Here is a 20,094-nt window from a genome sequence, read left to right on the forward strand (position 1 = left end):
GATACATAATCTAGTGAGCGTTGTATATTAACCATACACATAATTCTCTAATAGGAACAGATAATAGTTCCTGATAGAAGAGCTTTCAGGTCTCTGGGTATCTGTGTTTTTTCATTAAACAGAGCCGATATCCTTCAGCAGGATGGTTTTAACGATGGATAGAGGGATACTCAGCTACTTCATCTCCGGCCTGCCACAAGCAGACCTACAGAAGCTTCTTTATTAGTATCATTATTATAGCTGATTTATGTGTGGGAAGGTATCTAGACAAATGAAATACGAAAGCCTTTGTCTTGAGCACTATTTTTATGGTCTTACAAGTGTACAAGTATTCCTGTAATAAGAGTTGTATAGAGCTTACCAGCAACAAACTGCATCAGCTGGTGTGGTTGTAGCTTGGAGCCAGGTTTGAGCACTACAAACGCCAGCGGTGCTTCACCCATCCTGTCATGAGGTACACCCACAACTGCCACGTCAGCTACGTCCTCACACTTCATGATGACGTTCTCCAGCTCAGTGGGAGATACCTGCACCGCACACAATAACATAACATGTGGGTTAGGGCCCCAGGGATGACAAATTTTACTGTAGACAACCGATTAATATAATTATGGTGACACAGCAGTCACGTTAAGGCTCTGAAGCCCTCGTGCAGATACAAATTGAAAGGGCCATAACAAAGCACCAAAACCTCAAGGTTGAACTTCCCCAAACTGCCCTGTCATCCCTTTTCCTGGAGATGAGGGAAGAAAGCAGGAAAATGTTACCTTCACCAGCATCTTCATGAAGTCAGTTGACATTATCCAACAGCTAAAATACTCATTAATAAAAATGAGCACCGTCTTCTGCAACACCTGTCCTCAGTTGGCCAACCTTTCTTATCACTTCTCGTGTTCCTACTTCTCTTCCCTTCTTCCCACAAATCTTTCTCCCCAATGTCCAAAATCCTTTACTTACTTTCCAAATTATCTACTGAGCCCATTATTTTTACTCTTCTGCCTATTCTCTTCCGCATTTCTTAATCCACCCAATTCGGATCTTCCCCACTCTTTCTCCCTCTTCAGTTAACCTTCTTCCTCTTTTCTCCCTTTTCAGCTTTCCTCCTGATCCCCATCTCCCACCTCCCTTCCTCTCACACACTGAGGTCCGGAGTTCCAATCTCCGGTACGGCTGGAAAACATTAGGGACGTGTTTCCATAAAACACATGCTGTCCCTGTTCACCCATCAGTATAAAATGGGTACCTGGGTGTTAGTCGACTGGTGTGGGTCGCATCCTAGTAGCCTAGTAGTCTCTCAGGTATGACCAACGATCCAGATACCCTAAAGTCATGCATCTCCAACTTAGTTATTGAAAATATGAATCTTCGAGAGACGCTAACAAAACAAGACACCAGGATGACACAACTCGAGAACAAAATCCTCAGTCTTGAACAAAAGTTATCAACACCTGGAATGACTAACTGTGACAAGACCATCCAAACAGTCATAGACAGCCATACCCAACAAATAATATCTCTTAATACAAAGGTTGAAGAAGCAGTAAAACAATGGAAGAACAACTTAGATAACCAGTTCAGTGACTACTTTGCTCTCCAAGAAGATAAAACTGAGCAAGAAAAACTATCGGACGCAGTAATAGTTAACAGTCCACTTTTTCCCAGTGATATGAACCAAACAAACAGTAAAGAAATTACTCTGCAGATCATAAAGGACCAAACAAGTGTTATTGTACCAGAGTCTGAAATAAAAGAAGCCAGATTACTAGGATCCCATGGTAGAAAAAGTGTTATGCTTAGATTCAACTCACATGATAGGAAAAAAGACTTAATTATTGCATCTATTAAAGTAAAGAAAGAGGTATACATAAACGAGTGTCTTACCAAAAAACGTCAGAACCTCCTGTATAGAGTCAGAAAACTTAAGCGGGAGAATAATGACACAATACACCAATGCTTCACACGGGATGGGAAAATTCTAGTTAGGAAAACAAATGTAGGTCAACTGTACACAATCACGAACGAGAATGATCTATCACGATTTCTCAGGGATACTAATCTTACAGAGAATAACTAAACAATGTCCAACTTAAAAGTCTACGTAGTGTAGTGTATGTTTTGCTCCATTATTGTTCAAATTTCATTGTACAATCTCTTAGTATTTAAATAATCAACTACCTCATTTTGTGATTTTACTAGTAAGCATAAATCACCTTATGTGATTTTCTTATTTACTATTGTTCGCTTGAACATTAGCTGAATTGATACTTTCTCTGTCCATATTACTACCTCATATTTTTTTTAAATACTACAATTGATATTACTTACTAAAATTAATAAATATCATTTTTACTAAAATTTCAATTTACTCTTAACATTTTTGACATTTAATAACCATTACTTGACTAATTACCTTTACCTGTTTTAATACCACATTTACTATCCTAGATTACTCTTAATTACCTTGTACTGCCATATAACCTCAAGTATAACTACCAGTGCAATATTGAATGAAATAAACATTACTATTTCACTTTTTTGTAATCATTATTACTTACTAAAATTTTATTAAACACCATATTTACTACCAGTCAATTTTACTTTTGTACATTAAACATTATTTTATACTTCCCATAACATTTTGTTGCCAAATTTTCAAGTTTTTATATTCAACCCCAACCTTGTATTATCCTTTGTACCTGTGTACCTGGGTACCTGTCTACCATCTTACTATCATATTATAACCAAGACATTACCATTGTGATTTTTTACTATTATTCTTTTGTACTTTAATTGTGAATTTTATTTTGTCAATTTAAATCTATAGTTATAACCTTGATCTTGTCAACAACCCATACCAGACTCTAGTGCAATTGCAAGTACCATTTCAAATTGTATTTTTATATTATAAGTTTATATTATAATTCCTACCATCTGTCCATTTAACTTTGCTTACCATTACTTAATTTTAGTCCCTTTTATATTTTCTCCTTTATTTTAGCTTTATATAACTATCCTAGTTTATATATCCACAACTGTTAAAATAATCAAGGTGCTATTCTCAGGTGCTAAAGTAGAATAAGCTCACAATCTTGCCATTATATTCCAAAGCTCATTTATTCACAACCTATATTAGTCCCTTTTTATTATAATTTTAAACTATAATTATAACTTTAAAAAATTACCTTTATAGTACTACCTACTATCATATTCCCAAGCACTATTATATGATCATCACTTTATTTGTATTAGTCCCTTAGCTCATTATTTTACATTTGTTAAATAATTCAGGTGCTATTTTTTAGCTTAAGACTATTTACTTTGTTTTATACTTAATTCTAACTATAGATTCACTACAAATCTTATGATTACAAGCATTGATCCTGATACCAACCTCTTATTTAATGACTTAAATGAATCAAACAGTTACTGTAATTACTACACTGCAGAACAATCAAAGGCACTTCTCAGTGCCAACAACAACATAACTATCTTTAACTACAATATCAGATCATTAAGCAAGCATTACGATGACCTCATAGCATTACTAAATTCCTTACATGCCAATATGTCCATCATTACACTAACTGAAACCTGGCTAAAGCCTGATAGTGCAGATGTCTATGCCATTCCTGGTTACACAGCCATACACAACTGTAGGCCAGACCAACAAGGGGGTGGCACAGCCATATACTACTCAGACCAACTAGAATGTATCACTAATACTTGCACAAGGGATGAACATGGGGAATATATAATAGCTAAATTCAAATCCAAATACCTACAAAAACCTCTCACATTGATAAACATCTACAGAGTTCCACAGTCAAACATTAGCCAATTTAGTCAAAATCTAGGAAGTATGATAACTGATGCACGCATGAACAAAGATCACTTACTACTCTCAGGTGACTTCAATATAAATCTCCTGCAAGACCAGGACCCACACGTTACTGAATTCACAAACACAATGAGTAACTGTATGTTACTACCAACAGTAACAAAACCTACAAGAGTTACAGAGACTAGTGTTTCCCTACTTGACCACATCTGGACCAACACCATATCCCCTTTAAAATCAGGCATAATTACAGATAATACCACAGACCACTACCCTACTTTCCTCATAACAACTCTTGGTAAACTACCCCAAGACACTACTAAAGTCACCTTCAGACTTCACAATGAGGCAGCCATTAATAACTTCGCAACAGCATTAGCAAACATTGATTGGCACACTGAGCTAGAAATCTATACAGATATTGACGAATGTATTAATAATTTTCTAAAAAAGACCCAATACCTCTATAACAAGCACTGCCCTAAAAAAACTAAACAGATGACAGCAAAGAGACTGAACAGTCCCTGGCTAACACCCAGCATTCTCAAATCCATAAATACAAAACACCAATATGAAAAACAGTACAGAATGGGTCACATAACCAGAGACCAAACAAAACGTTACTCGTCAATCCTAACCAGCCTGATAAGAAGGGCAAAAAAATTGTATTATGAGAACAGATTATCCAACTTACGAGGTGATATAAAAAAGACCTGGAAAACACTATCTGAAATTCTGGGAACAAAAAAGATATCACGAAATAGCGAAATAAAATTAGCAAAATCAGATGAACCCCAACTCCCACCAACAGAAACAGCAAACAGACTCAATGATTTCTTCTCCACTATAGGACAAAACCTTGCCCATAAAATCCCAAGCTCAGATACCCCACCAAATAACTACCTCACCGGCAACTACCCGAACACACTGTTCCTAGCTCCGACTAACCCATACGAAGTCTCCCTTATTATCAATGCACTAAAAAACAAGGCAGGAGATTTAAGTACCTTACCACCCTTTATATATAAAAAAGTGTCACAAGTGCTATCTCCAATCATTGCAACACTCTTTAACAAATCCATTGAATCCTCCACCTTCCCTACAGTACTCAAAATAGCAAGGGTCACCCCGATCCACAAAGGAGGAGACCAAACAGAGTTGAATAACTATAGGCCAATATCCAACTTACACCCTCTCTCAAAAATCTTTGAAAAACTAATTCATAAACGAATCTACTCCTACCTTATCTCCCAGAACATACTCAACCCCTGCCAATTTGGATTCAGGCCTAATAAAAATACTAATGATGCTATTATACACATGCTAGAACATATATACACTGCAATAGAGAAAAAAGAAGTCCCACTGGGGATCTTCATTGACTTACGTAAAGCTTTTGATACAGTTGACCATGACTTGCTCCACGTAAAATTGTCACACTATGGTATAAGAGGGCACTCCCTCAATTACCTCAAGTCATACCTCAGCAACAGAAGCCAATATGTGTACGCAAATGGGGCAAACTCTTCTGCGCAACCAATTACAGTTGGTGTCCCACAGGGAAGTGTCCTTGGCCCTCTTCTCTTTCTCCTATACATAAATGACCTTCCAAATGCTTCGCAATTACTCAAACCCACACTATTTGCAGATGACACTACATACGTCTTCTCTCACCCGAGCCCAGTCACACTAGCCAATACTGTAAATACCGAATTACAGAAAATATCTACCTGGATGAGGACTAACAAACTTACACTAAACATTGACAAAACCTACTTCATTCAGTTTGGTAACAGAGCTACAGATGTCCCTCTTAACATAATGATAAACGGATCACCTATCACAAAGCTAACAGAGGGAAAATTCTTAGGAATCCACCTTGATAATAGACTCAAATTTCATACACATATACAACAAATTTCTAAGAAAATTTCCAAGACTGTAGGCATACTATCGAAGATACGGTACTATGTTCCACAGTCAGCCCTCCTGGCCCTATATCACTCTCTTATTTACCCCTATCTCACCTATGGAATTTGTGCATGGGGCTCAACAACAGTTAACCATCTCAGACCACTAATTACCCAACAAAAGGCTGCAGTTAGAATGATAACAAATTCTCACTACAGGCAGCACACTCCACCAATATTCAATACACTAAACCTACTCACCATACAAAACATCCATACTTATTACTGCACCTATTACATACATAGAACACTTAACTCTGATATTAACCCTCCCCTCAAACATCTCCTTGCCAACCTCAACAGAACACATGACCATAACACAAGGCACAGATCACTCTTTGATGTTCCTCGTGTTCATCTCACACTATGCAAAAACTCAATGCACATAAAAGGCCCTAAAATCTGGAATTCATTACCTGTAAATATAAAAGAAACACTTCCTGTTTATAAATTCAAGTCTCTACTCAAAGATCACTTACTCACCCAAAACCAAATAAATACTGAATAACTGAACCTTATAAATTGTATATCTTAAATGTTTCTCACAATTATATCACATAAATGTTAAACCTAAAACCCAATCTAACTTTATTATTTTTTTAAATACACTACCTAACAGAATCCTTCATATGACCTGTCTTTGTAATACTCACTTGTGCTTTATAGTAATCTGTTTACATTAATGTTTTATCACTGACTTCATCATTGCTTAATTAATCTTAAGTTAATTTTAAGCCAGCCCGTAATGCTATGCATAGTATAAGTGGCTTTGGCATACTGCTCTTATCTGTATTTTTTTGTACCTCTGTATGTGTGCACAAATTTATAATAAATAAATAAATAAATAATAAATAAATAAATCCTGGGACAAAACTTACTTAATTTGCCTGAAATGCTCAGCATAACAAGGGGCTTTCTATGCAGTAGTATGTCATTGACGTCAGCTAGGCCTGTATACCTTGTACATGTACTTGTAGAAATAAAGATATTATTATTATTATTATTATTATTATTATTATTATTATTATTATTATTATAAATCTCTTCTAAATACAGAGGCCCACTCACCCATAGCCTTAGTGAACTAGAGAACCACACTTCAAATTCTCTTAATACTAGACAGCGTGACAAAACAAGATCTAACAAACCTGAGCATAGCAAAAGAATGAAATATCTGAGGCTGGTAATTTCCAAAGAGTAGTACCAAGTACCAAGAGAGTAGTACCAAGTACTAAGAGAGTAGTACCAAGTACCAAGAGAGTAGTACCAAGTACCAAGAGAGTAGTACCAAGTACCAAGAGAGTAGTACCAACTAAAAAGTTGAAAAAGTAAATGACTCATGAACAACTAGAAGCTTAAACAAGAAAATTTAAGAAAATGAATTAGAACGGCTAAACTCTTGAATAGTATTTATTTTATTAATGGAAATGCGCAAAACACGTTAGGGCCGTCGTGAAATGTATAAGAAGGGGCAGCAACTTCATGACCTGCATGAAACACTGAACACTGAGATACACAGGTGAGGCAGAGTGATATATTTAACACTGAGATACACAGGTGAGGCTGAGTGATACATTTAACACTGAGATACACAGGTGAGGCTGAGTGATACATTTAACACTGAGATACACAGGTGAGGTTGAGTGATACATTTAACACTGAGATACACAGGTGAGGCTGAGTGATACATTTAACACTGAGATGCACAGGTGAGGTGTTGCGACCCCTGAATGGGTCACAATGTATATATTGTATATTACCTTTTCATATAATTTATATTGCTTATATTTGCGATAATAGCTAAATCGTAAATATATTGCTTTATATTATTATTTGACTTAGTTATTTTTGTTAGGTAGGATGTAACATTTATATATATTATTCAGTGCTCATAGTTCAAGTCTTGATTGTCTAACTACTGTAATTATCGTGTTGCTGGGCAGCAGCTGTCCACGGAGCTATCACGTGATCAGAGAGAAGGGGGGGGGGTTCACACCTCGCCTGGAGTAGTGAGAGTCGGGGCTGGACGTTCTCCTGGCAAGTGGGCCCTTGTCGGAAGATCGTCTCTGTCGCTTTCTTGTTGTTGGTTCTGTAGAACTCTGTTCACAGAACATTGTCTAGACTTAGTGATTTTTGACGTTGTACTGAGGTTGTGTGTAAAATAGACACTCTGAGAAACCCAGGTCCTGAGCTGTTGCTTCTGACCTAACTTGTACTGGTATCTGTGTACTGTCACAGTCGGGGATTTTCTTATGCTGAACTTAGATTCAGTAGTATGGGAGTTTTATGACATTTGTGGATCTGCAGATGGTCCCTACTTAGTGTCGTTATATTATCTCCTTGTTCCTGATTGTGTCGCTATTGCTTGCTATATTGTTGCTCAGCTTATCAGTCTTTTATTGTTCAAGCAAACTGTTCTGATTGCCAGGTGGTCAAGAAGTTTGTTGATGTGAGGACTTTGTCAGTCACTGGTTTAAGTCTAGTCGAGTCTTGAGACATAGCGAACTACTTAGAGCACTTACACATATACACACAAACTTACTTGTATACATTTGTATTATTAAATGTTAATGTACCAGACGGTACTTAAGACGTATAAATGTGATATGTGCCTTCAGCACAATACTACTGTACACGAGAGAAGTGATTATTATTTTGATTTTGATTAATTTAATTTAATTTGATAATATACTGCTAGACATCTTAAGAAATTAAAATTTAATAAGTTTATTAATAATTAGTTAGTAGCCTACCAGTTGTAATCCTGAAGCACTATTAAATCTTACTGAATTCTAATGGATAATTGGACCAGGATATTGACTACTTGTTACAAAAACCCAGTAACAGGCTGGATGCTTGAAGGACAGTCCTTTCTAGTATTACCTGGAGATCTGTATCATTATTAGAAATCACGTTTTTTGTAATATGAGGCAATATGATACATTTAACACTGAGATACACAGGTGAGGCTGAGTGATACATAAGTAAGGCTGGATGATACATAAGTGAGGTTGGATGATACACATGTGAGGCTGGATGATACATAAGTGAGGCTGGATGATATGCAAGTGAGGCTGGATGATACTTAAGTGAGGCTGGATGATACTTAAGTGAGGCTGGATGATACTTAAGTGAGGCTGGATGATATGCAAGTGAGGCTGAATGATACCTAAGTGAGGCTGGATGATACGCAAGTGAGGCTGAATGATACCTAAGTGAGGCTGGATGATATACGAGTCTGAACGATACATAAGTGAGGCTGGATGATACACAAGAGAGGCTGGGTGATACTTAAGTGAGGCTGGATGATACATAAGTGAGGCTGGATGATACACAAGAGAGGCTGGGTGATACTTAAGTGAGGCTGGATGATACATAAGTGAGGCTGGATGATACATAAGTGAGGCTGGATGATACATAAGTGAGGCTGGATGATACATAAGTGAGGCTGGATGATACATAAGTGAGGCTGGATGATACATAAGTGAGGCTGGATGATACATAAGTGAGGCTGGATGATACATAAGTGGGGCTGGATGATACATAAGTGAGGCTGGATGATACACAAGAGAGGCTGGGTGATAAAGTGAGGCTGGATGATACATAAGTGAGGCTGGATGATACATAAGTGGGGCTGGATGATACATAAGTGAGGCTGGATGATACATAAGTGAGGCTGGATGATACATAAGTGAGGCTGGACGATACATAAGTGAGGCTGGACGATACATAAGTGAGGCTGGACGATACATAAGTGAGGCTGGACGATACATGAGGCTGGACGATACATAAGTGAGGCTGGACGATACATAAGTGAGGTTGGATGAAACATAAGTGAGGCTGGACGATACATAAGTGAGGCTGAACGATACATAAGTGAGGCTGGACGATACATAAGTGAGGCTGGACGATACATAAGTGAGGCTGGACGATACATAAGTGAGGCTGGACGATACATAAGTGAGGCTGGACGATACATAAGTGAGGCTGAACGATACATAAGTGAGGCTGGACGATACATAAGTGAGCCTGGATGATACATAAGTGAGGCTGGATGATACATAAGTGAGGCTGGACGATACATAAGTGAGGCTGGACGATACATAAGTGAGGCTGGACGATACATAAGTGAGGCTGGACGATACATAAGTGAGGCTGGACGATACATAAGTGAGGCTGGATGATACATAAGTGAGGCTGGATGATACATAAGTGAGGCTGGACGATACATAAGTGAGGCTGGACGATACATAAGTGAGGCTGGACGATACATAAGTGAGGCTGGACGATACATAAGAGAGGCTGGACGATATACTTCACAGTGAACAACGATGGGCAGGATATCTAAATAACAAACTGTATATGATCACATGTGATAATGTTGGTAACTATGTTAACTGAGATATTTAATACTCCATCAGCATGAGTTGCCGTAATAAAAAAAGTAAGTAATTCAAACAATAAAGTAATACATAGTTTTAACATTTATATCTACTTATAACGTTTTGGCATTGTCTTTCTTATCAGTTTAAAGGTAAAATATTATATTTTGTACAGAACGTCTTGGATGACAATATTTGGTCTCACCTGGAAGCCTTTAACCTTGATAAGGTCTTTCATCCTGTCTGTGAGGAAGATAAAGTTATCTTGGTTGTAGTAGCCGATGTCACCTGTGTGTAGCCAGCCCTGAGGGTCTATGGTAGCGGCTGTAGCCACGGGGTCGTTAGCGTAGCCCAACATCACGTTGGGTCCCTTCACACATATCTCACCTTCCTGATGCTCGCCTAACATCTCCCCGCTCTCCACATCCACAATCTGTGATCAACGTTAATTGTGAATAAAAGAAGGAAGTTGTGAAATTTGGTGAAAGCTTTCACTTACGAGATGACTCAACATTATGGCCCTGGGACCCCTAAGTGTGTCTTCACGGCTACATTTTCTACACAAAGTTCCCTAAATAAACTAAAGAAATGGTCTTTTTTAAAGTTAAATAATTTTTTAGAACTTTTATTATGCTCTATTTTGAGCATGCTTTGGCCATGTTTTTAAAGTAGAGGATAAAATATTGCACAGACAATATATATTTGTTGACACAGGTACTGCCATTTTCTTTCTACCCAACACTCACCTTTTGGTAATAACAAGCAAATACGAACTACGCAACAGATATATAAACATCTACCACGGTAACATCTACCACGGTAACATCTACCACGGTAACATCTACCACGGTAACATCTACCACGGTAACATCTACCACGGTAACCACAAAACGCAGACAAAAACTAACATGCGACAGTAAATAAAAATAACTTGCAACTGATTAAAAATGTAAATGGCAAAAGGCTACCCGTACAGGTACCTCGATAATTGTAAAAAAACAGCTTAGCCAAGGAGGCCTAAGCTATGGTCAGTTAAAATGTACAACACAGTCCGCAGCGTCACCTGTGATATAAAGGCTTCTGAGGCTCTGTATCCAGCTTCTTTCTCTTATGCTCGTTTCACTGTATATAAGATCCTTACACATTCCTGACTTTATCTCGCTGCGGATGCCTCTTCTGATCGGCTTCAAACTTCCAGTGCTAATATATCTTGTTTGGAGGAACGCTCAGATTGTTTCTGAGATAAGTTGGTGCCACTATACTAATTTTATACATTAAAAAAAGCACAGCTGTTTCCATGTGCCAATCTGAGAATGGCTCACGAAATCGTAATGACACGATTGCAAACAAACCATACCACGGGCGGGGTTAAAACCCGCGATCAGTCATAAAACTTCAGACCGACGCGTTAGCCACTGGGCCAGTTAGCCACAATAAGATTAATCCAACTAGGTATATTTATAAACCGGGCTGTGGTTCGTACGTTGGATTGCGTGTGGCTAGCAGTAACAGCCTGTGTTGATCAGGCCCTGGTCCACCATGAGGCCTGGTCACAGACCGAGCAGCGGGAGCGTTAACCCCAGAAACTCTCTCGAGGTATACTCCAAGTTTTGAGGGGACTTGAGCTAGAGTTCGTCACGGCCACGCTAGCTGGAGATTCGTCTGTAAAAACTTGGATTTGTGGTCACAGTGGTGCCTGTGCTAACCTTCCTGTGGTGTAGAAATATACCTAGTTGGATGAATCTTATTGTGGCTAGCTGGTCCAGTGGCTAACGCGACGGTCTGGAGTTTTATGACTCTCTGATCGCGGGTTCTAACCCCGCCTGTGGTATGGTTCGAGAATACCTCTTCTGATCGGCTTCAAACTTACAACGTTGATGTACTTAGAAGATTTTGATTGAACTATATACGTGCCAATTTGCTAATTTTTGTTTATATCCTATCTGGCAACCAGCTGTGCCAACACTCTTGGTACCAGATGAAAAAACGTTATTTTTACCTGACAGTAGTACTTAAAAACACGACTATAACTGTGTACAGAACTCTGAAAAAATAAAACCTTTACTTTTTATATTGTGTCGAAGTTGTGACAAAGTTTTCATGGTCTTCAAACACTTTTATATATAAAAACAGTCAGTTTTGTATATGAAATAATTTGGAATGGCCGCACTACCCATGACATGTTCTGAAATTCCAGTGTTATCTATATTTCGGTTGCTATGCGATTCGAGAAAGATATCCTTGCAGTGTATAATACCAGTCCTCTGCACGTCAATGCAGGCTAAAGGAATAACGTAAAGTGCGGCATAAGTTTCTAATGCAGTTAAATATTAATACTGAAGGTTTGAAGCTAATCAGATGTGGTATTTACAAATTATCACATGGACACCAATATCCCAATGTCTTTAATAAAAATGATAAACTACGGCATACACAGACACAAAAAATTCAAATCATTCTCTAATGAATTGGGAAAGGCATATATATACCTTCAAAGAGGGGGTATATTACAAACTTGAGCTGTCAGTTAGCAGTTTGAGAGCAATAATAAGAAAAGATTTTCAAATTAATTTCATTGACTTGAGACTGAGGGAGACCGACACCAGTGAGTCCATCTATCATCATTCTATCATGCAGGAGGAGCCACATGTCTATGGTGCATCCAACAAAATAAACAGACTCTTGGATGCCACTACTGCCCGACTCCGGCTGGGTTATAAGTATATTTAAATCGTAATAATGTTGGTAGAATTACCGACAATATGTAAAGTAAAAGGACACAAGTGCAACTAAAGTGACATTTTATTGTGGCAACGTTTCGCTCTCCATGAGCTTTGTCAAGCCGTTACAAACAGTACATGGACACAGAGGGTATATATAGGCTCAGAGTGAGGTGCAATACTAGTGGTAGTAGTAGTAGAAGTGACATAAGTTGTAGTTGTAGTAGTAATACAATAGGGTAGAGCAATTAACTCGTACATGAGTAAAAGGATATAAAAGCTAATAATTGGGTAACAAGTAATAGCTTTGCTATTACTTGTTACCCAAGTGCCTTGAATCTTCACTAATCGCTGTTTCTAATACAATTAAACAAAACTAAGGCAGCTTCACCATCTCTGAAGTCTTAGCAAGAATCTTCCTGAAAACAGTAAACCCTGCCATCACATAGTCTCTCCTGCTAATGCTACACAAGCACATTACAGAGGAGGAACACTGAAACAGGCCTTCTCTAATTCAACCTCCTATAGAAATATTTGCCTAACCTATTATTTTTATGCTACCCAAGTAATAGCTTTTATATCCTTTTACTCATGTGCAAGTTAATTGTTCTACCATATTGTATCACTACTACTACTACTACAACTTATATCACTACTACTACAACTACTACCACTAGTATTACACCTCACTCTAAGCCTATATATACCCTCTGTGTCCACGTATTGTTTGGGTATTACACAGTCCAGCACCACGTGGACAGACACATGGCTTCTGCCGAAAGGAAGAGGTCACGATGTTCCAGGGACACGACGGATGACTCGGATTTAGAAATGGACGACTCGGATTTAGAAATGTGGGGCGCAATCCTAGCGAAGAAGTTGCGAGACCACTCCGTGTCATCAGAGGAAAAGTCTCCAGTTCTGACAAGCCTAACCATGCAGCCAGAGAATACGGAAGGATGGATCAATGTGAACAGTAAGACACGCCGTCCCTCCAAGGAGCAGGTAAACCAGCTCAAATCACCTTCCAGATTCAAGGTAAAGGCTTATGGGGAACACAAAACCCACTATGGCGTGGTTACACACCTGGAAACGCGGCACAAACTGAGGTTCAAGATATGGTTCAACCTGGGGGGAGAACCAATACTGACTCCTATCAACAGGGAAATGCATATCACCTTGAAGAAAGTCATGGAGACAGACCGCTCCTTCACCCTGGAGGAACCGGATTCTCGGCAGAAGGTCACCAAGGGTGTAGTGATGCGATACCCGCTGATGATGCCCATCGAGGCAGTAGCAGCTCACCCAAGTGTCGTGTCAGCTCAGCGTCTCAAGGCAAAATCAGCAGGCAATGCACCAACCCGGCAGGTCCTCATTCAGCATGTAGGACCGCTGCCATCCCAGCTGGACCTTGGTTCTTGGGGCAGGTACGATGTTAGGACCTTCACGGCAGAACCAGTTCACTGTTTTAAGTGCTAGCGTTACGGACACCTGGGTGCACTCTGTCCGAACAGAGTAATCTGCGGTGTCTGTAGCCAGCCCCACCCTACCGAGGAATGTATCACCAAGCTGAAGAATGCATCGCCACCCACTCCACGATGCCCGAATTGCAGGCAGAAACACCATGCCTGGAACCCTCGATGCCCTCAGAGGCTCACTAGAATTCGTGAGGCCTGGAAGACACCAACGACGAGACAGCAGGCTACGGCGGAGCATCACCCTCAGCAGACGATGGGTGCAGAGAATCCTGCCATACTGCAGAACTCTCATCAGTCAACCCAACTCAGTGCCCATGAATTTCCGACCCTTGAAAACTCAACCAGGCGTCATGAACAGGAGCATCCTCCCCCACTACCGCAACGAAGAAACAAAAACATGAGGAACAAATGGCGCCAACAGGAAACATCTGGGCAACGCAATCAGCAGACGGCACTACACGAGCCCCCACCGGCCTCCTTGCCAGGCACAACCACTATGCAGGCTGTGGCTGCACCTCACCAGCAGATGCCGGGTACACAACCTGGCATACAGCAACAGCCCACGGTGTGCACAGTGAAGAAATACAACCCTCAGCAGTCCCCACAGATTACGACAGCCCAGATAATGTCCACTGCTTCGAACCCACCGACAACGCAGGCCCTCAACAGAGAGGATCTCTTAACACTCATCAAGGCATTCACGGATATTATCTGCAACACAATCACCTCCACGGAACAACAGAGCATGTTCCGGCAGATGGTCAGCACACTCCTGAGGGTATGCTTACTGACAGAGCAGGAAGCAGTGGATGCCATGAATCCGCAGATTATCAGAGAGGACAGAGCCCAGTCCCCAGCTCAGGAAACAGCTGAGATGGAGTAACTTCAGTCGCTTATGAGGCACACTAGCTGAACTGTCCAGAACTGTGCTTGAAAGAATAGTGAAATTCCAAACGCTTATATGCTGCAACAGTGAAGAATCAATTCTCCTTCAGGAGCCAGAGATGGGTCATCTCAAGATTAAGACCCGTGCCAGGACCCTGGTCCTGGCGAACATTATACATACGTATTGTTTGTAACGGCTTGTCATGTCACATTAGTTGCACTTGTGTCCTTTTACTTTATACATTGTCGGTAATTCTACCATGATATATACCCCAATTTTTTTAATAGACTGGGAAACCTCTAGATATTAGGTTAATACAATACCAATATTTGATATGAACTGTTCAGAATGAAATACAATTTTCTCTCACAACAGGGCTAGTAATAAATGCAAATTAGTCAAAAGCTGGAGTCGTGGTTCCTTGCTTCTCTTGGTTGGAAAGGAATACATTAGAATCAGCAATTATAAAACACGATAAACATTCGTAGTATAATAATAGTTTTGGTATATTCAAACTCGACTTCTTTATAACTGAAGCTTTGTATGTAATCTGAAGCTGGATTCCTATCTGAACTCGTTGGAGTGTTTTAAATACAGTTTTACACTGACGAATTGGGGAAGTTGCTCAGCTTCTGCTGCTCCTGCCTATTCTTGTGGTTAAACCAGCATTTACGTCAGAGTTAGGTGGATCAACCTCTGAATATTTAGGACCGTTTTCCTCTTTTTTCAAATTCAAATTCAAAGTTTATTCTCTATAAGGATTACAATGCTAGGTTTACAGAAATTTGGTTATTGTTTGGTTTACATGTAGTAAAATTGTGATTACAGAGTGTACCACTAGAACGCTTAGCATGGCTAGGCATTTCGGGCATACTTAGTTTTATTCTTAATTGTAAAATATTACAAATTATGAGGTAAGTTGGTATTATGGCTAAGTGACTAAATACTAGTTTGTGAGTTTAGCAATGTGAATGCTTTTGTTTTGGCACAGTACATAGTTTCAGTATTGGAGTATCACAGGATTCATTATTTTAAGACTGAGATTAATATTTCTGTTTATGGTCAAATGAATGAGTGAGTGTAAGTGTGAACCACCAGGTGGTATTCGTGTAGTTAGTTGACGGGGTGTATCAGGGAGATAAGATGTTTTCTAATGGTAGTTTTGAAGGTGATGAATGTGTCTGCAGTTCTAGAGTTCTCAGGTAGGGTATTCCAGATTTTAGGGCCTTTGACATACATTCAATTTTTGTAAAGGTTTAGTCGGACACGGGGAATGTCGTAGAGATGTTTGTGTCTGGTGTTATGCCTGTGGGTTCTGTCACAACTATCAAGAAAGCGTTTTAGGTCAAGGTTGATATTAGAGTTTAAGGCCCTGTAGATGTAGATTGCACAGTAGTAAGTGTGGATGTACTGAACTGGGAGTAAGTTTAGATCTATGAAGAGTGGGGGGGTGTGTTGCCAGGGATGGGATTTAGTGATTATTCTTACTGCAGCTTTTTGTTGGGTTATTATTGGCTTTAGGTGTGTTACTGCAGTTGATCCCCAAGCACAAATAGCATAGGTGAGGTATGGATAAATAAGTGAGTGGTATAGTGTGAGAAGGGCATTTTGCGGCACGTAGTATCGTATCTTGGAGAGGATCCCAACCGTTTTGGATACTTTTTTGGCTATATGCTGGATATGGGTGCTGAAATTCAGGTTGTTGTCAAGGTATAAGCCTAGGAATTTTCCCCCATTATTTCTGGTAATTAGAGTGTTGTCAATCTTAATGTTAATTTGTGCATCTCCTGCTCTGCTACCAAACATAATATAGTAGGTTTTGTCAGTGTTAAGCGTAAGTTTATTGGCTGTCATCCAAGTCGATATTTTAATCAGCTCCTCATTCACAATGGTGTTGAGGGTGGCAAGATTAGGGTGAGAGATGACATAAGTCGTGTCATCAGCAAAGAGAATGGGTTTCAGGTGTTGGGATACGTTTGGAAGGTCGTTGATGTATATGAGGAAGAGCAGGGGACCAAGGACACTTCCCTGCGGAACTCCAGTATCAAGTGGCCGTGTTGCTGATGCTGTCTTTAATGGTGACGTACTGATACCTATTAGTAATGTAAGATTTGAAATAAGCAAGCGCATGGCCTCTTATACCGTAGTGATCAAGTTTGTGGAGTAGGATGTCGTGGTCTACTGTGTCAAAAGCTTTTCTTAGGTCAATAAAAATTCCTAGTGGATATTCCTTATTTTCCAATGCTGTGTAAAGCAGATCTAGCATTTTTATGATTGCATCATTAGTGCTTTTATTTTTCCTGAATCCAAATTGGCAGGGGTTGAGTATGTTTTGAGCCGTTATAAATGAATACAGTCTCCTGTGCACGAGTTTCTCAAAGATTTTGGATAGCAATGGTAAGTTAGATATTGGCCTATAGTTGTTTAAGTCTGTAGGGTCACCACCTTTATGTATTGGTGTAACCCTTGCCATCTTGAGTAGTTTCGGGAAGGTGCTAGTCTCTATTGACTTGTTAAAAAGTAATGAAATAGCATGCGAAAGGACATGGGCCGCTCGCTTGTACAGTAATGGTGGGACATGAGACAGATTCCCCGAGTTATTTTTAAGTGACTTTATGATCTCAATGACTTCCGTGGGCTCAGTTGGTGCAAGATAGAAGGAATTAGGGAAATTTCCATCTAGGTAGTCCCCTGCATAGGCATTGGTATGTGGGATTTTACTGGCGAGATTAGATCCTATGTTTGAGAAGAAGTCGTTTATCTTGTTAGCTGTGTCAGTGGGATGTAGTGGTGTTTCATTAGGTTTAGTTAGGACAATATTCTTGGTTTTTCTCAGTTTGTGGGTCCCTAGAATCTGAGAGAGTGTTTTTCAGGTCTTTTTTATATCTCCTCTAGTGTCTGTGAATCTACTGGAGTAGTATAGTTGTTTGGCTTTTTTTATCACTTTGGTGAGAGCTGATGAATAGTGTTTAAGAGTATCTTTGTGTATTAAGCCCTGTCTATATTGCTTTTCATATTGGTGTTTCTTGTCAATGGATTTCAGAATGGTGCTGGTTAGCCATGGGCAACCAAGCCGTTTGTTTGTGATCTGTTTTGTTTTTATAGGACAATGTTTGTTGTATAGTCTAAGTATTTTGTTAAGAAAAATGTCTGTCCAGTCATCAATACCATTGGCCTTGGAGAATTCTGTAGGCCAATCAACAGTCTCTAGGTCAGCTGTGAACTTCCTTACTGAGGCCTCGTCATGGAGTCTAAATGAGACTTTGTTGTATTCAAGTGGTGGTTTACTAATGTTTGTCAGGAGGAAGGTTGGGTAGTGGTCTGTAGTGCTATCTGTTCTAGAACTATTTACTTTTATACAACGAAATGAAAATTCTTTCTGATAAGTGCCAGACACTTTTTGGATTCGAGTATTAAAGTCTTTTATAATGAAACATTATGGCCTCTGATGGCATGTTGGTGAAAATTAACATGTCACTAATGTTGTACTCGCTAGGTTATTAATAAATATTCAGTGCTGATAGGGTTCATGTATACTTCATGTTCATATTCTGTAATATACTGTCTGCTTTCTCTGGCACTCAGCACCCTTCTTGACGCCTAGTCCCGTTAACCTGGGAGAGCCATTCACATGAGCTGACCTTCCTTTGTTTCCTGCTCTATTTGTACAACATTGCAAGCTCCTGATGTGGTGATTGAAACACGAAAAGCCTAGAGCTATCATTCAACTCCCTCTGTGGTTATTATGCAGTGTACTACAGAAAAATATTTAATAAAATAATGCTCCATAGCACCGGGATTGAACTGAAAGCGGACGTGTACTATTCCCTGAAAATGGACGCGTTTTATTCCTGTCACAGGCAGAGTGACCAGGACAGGAGCAGATGGGGCGTGCTTAGTTCAGTACGAGACGAGTTTGACGTGTGACAGAGTGAAGTCATCATGTTTGGACGGTAGTTTGAGTAGGTAATTTTGGTAATTTGTTTTTAGTGTATACTATAGGCGTTTGTGTTTAAGTGCTCTCATGTTTATTTTAAGGCCCTAGTATGCAAAGGCATGTTTATGCGAGAGTACTGTATGATGTTTTGCCTTCTGGTAATTAGTTTACCAGGCAGAAGTGAAGACGGGGGTGTGCATGTCATGGAGCCTCCCTGTTTATAAATGTATATAAAATTGTCACTAGTAGCAGTGTGCTAGTGAGCTAATGTGAACTGGAGTGTGGTGGATTTTTGGAATAGTTTGCAAGTTGTATATAAGTTACTTATTATTATATTATATATATTTTTGCATAGGCGAGTTTTTGTGTCCTTCCTTATACAACATTAATTATTTGCACTCATGCTTTATAATTTGTATGAGTACATGCTGGACCTAGAGTTGGTGTGGTTTTCACTAATTTAAATGCCCCTAGACAGCAGACTGAGCAGCCATTTAGGAACCAGGACCATTTTATTTAAGTTACGACATCAAAGTCGTAACAGTGGTTGTTTTGCGTATATATACATTTTATAAAATGTGGACTGAGGTGATTACCTTGACCTGCACGTAGGGCACCACTCTGCCAACAGAGCCAATATTATAGTTGATGGAGATTCTGGTAGAAGAGATCATGGCAGACGTCTCAGTCATTCCATAACCTATTGCCAGAGAGCGACCCACCTGTAAGTAAGTAAGTTTATTCAGGTATACACAAATACAGTTACATAGAATTATCATACATAGCAGCATATGTGTAGAGAGCCTAGGATAACCCAAAAAAGTCAGACAGAGTGACTTATTTCCATTGGAGTCCTTTTACCTTATTATTATAATATAAAGGT

General features: G+C 39.4%; 1 protein-coding gene across 1 annotated transcript in view; it reads right to left on the bottom strand.

Moving 5' to 3' along the window:
• LOC128700276 (uncharacterized) overlaps positions 1-20,094 on the bottom strand; it is a 191,817-nt gene that overhangs the window by 24,230 nt on the left and 147,493 nt on the right. Inside the window, exons 8-10 of the mRNA XM_070100016.1 lie at positions 19,808-19,933; positions 10,396-10,623; positions 362-527 (exon numbers count right to left, since the gene is read on the bottom strand). Of these exons, the coding sequence (XP_069956117.1) occupies positions 362-527; positions 10,396-10,623; positions 19,808-19,933 (520 nt within the window). The remainder of the gene's footprint in view (positions 1-361; positions 528-10,395; positions 10,624-19,807; positions 19,934-20,094) is intronic.

This window comes from Cherax quadricarinatus, chromosome 71, assembly GCF_038502225.1.
Source record: "Cherax quadricarinatus isolate ZL_2023a chromosome 71, ASM3850222v1, whole genome shotgun sequence".
NCBI lineage: Eukaryota > Metazoa > Arthropoda > Malacostraca > Decapoda > Parastacidae > Cherax > Cherax quadricarinatus.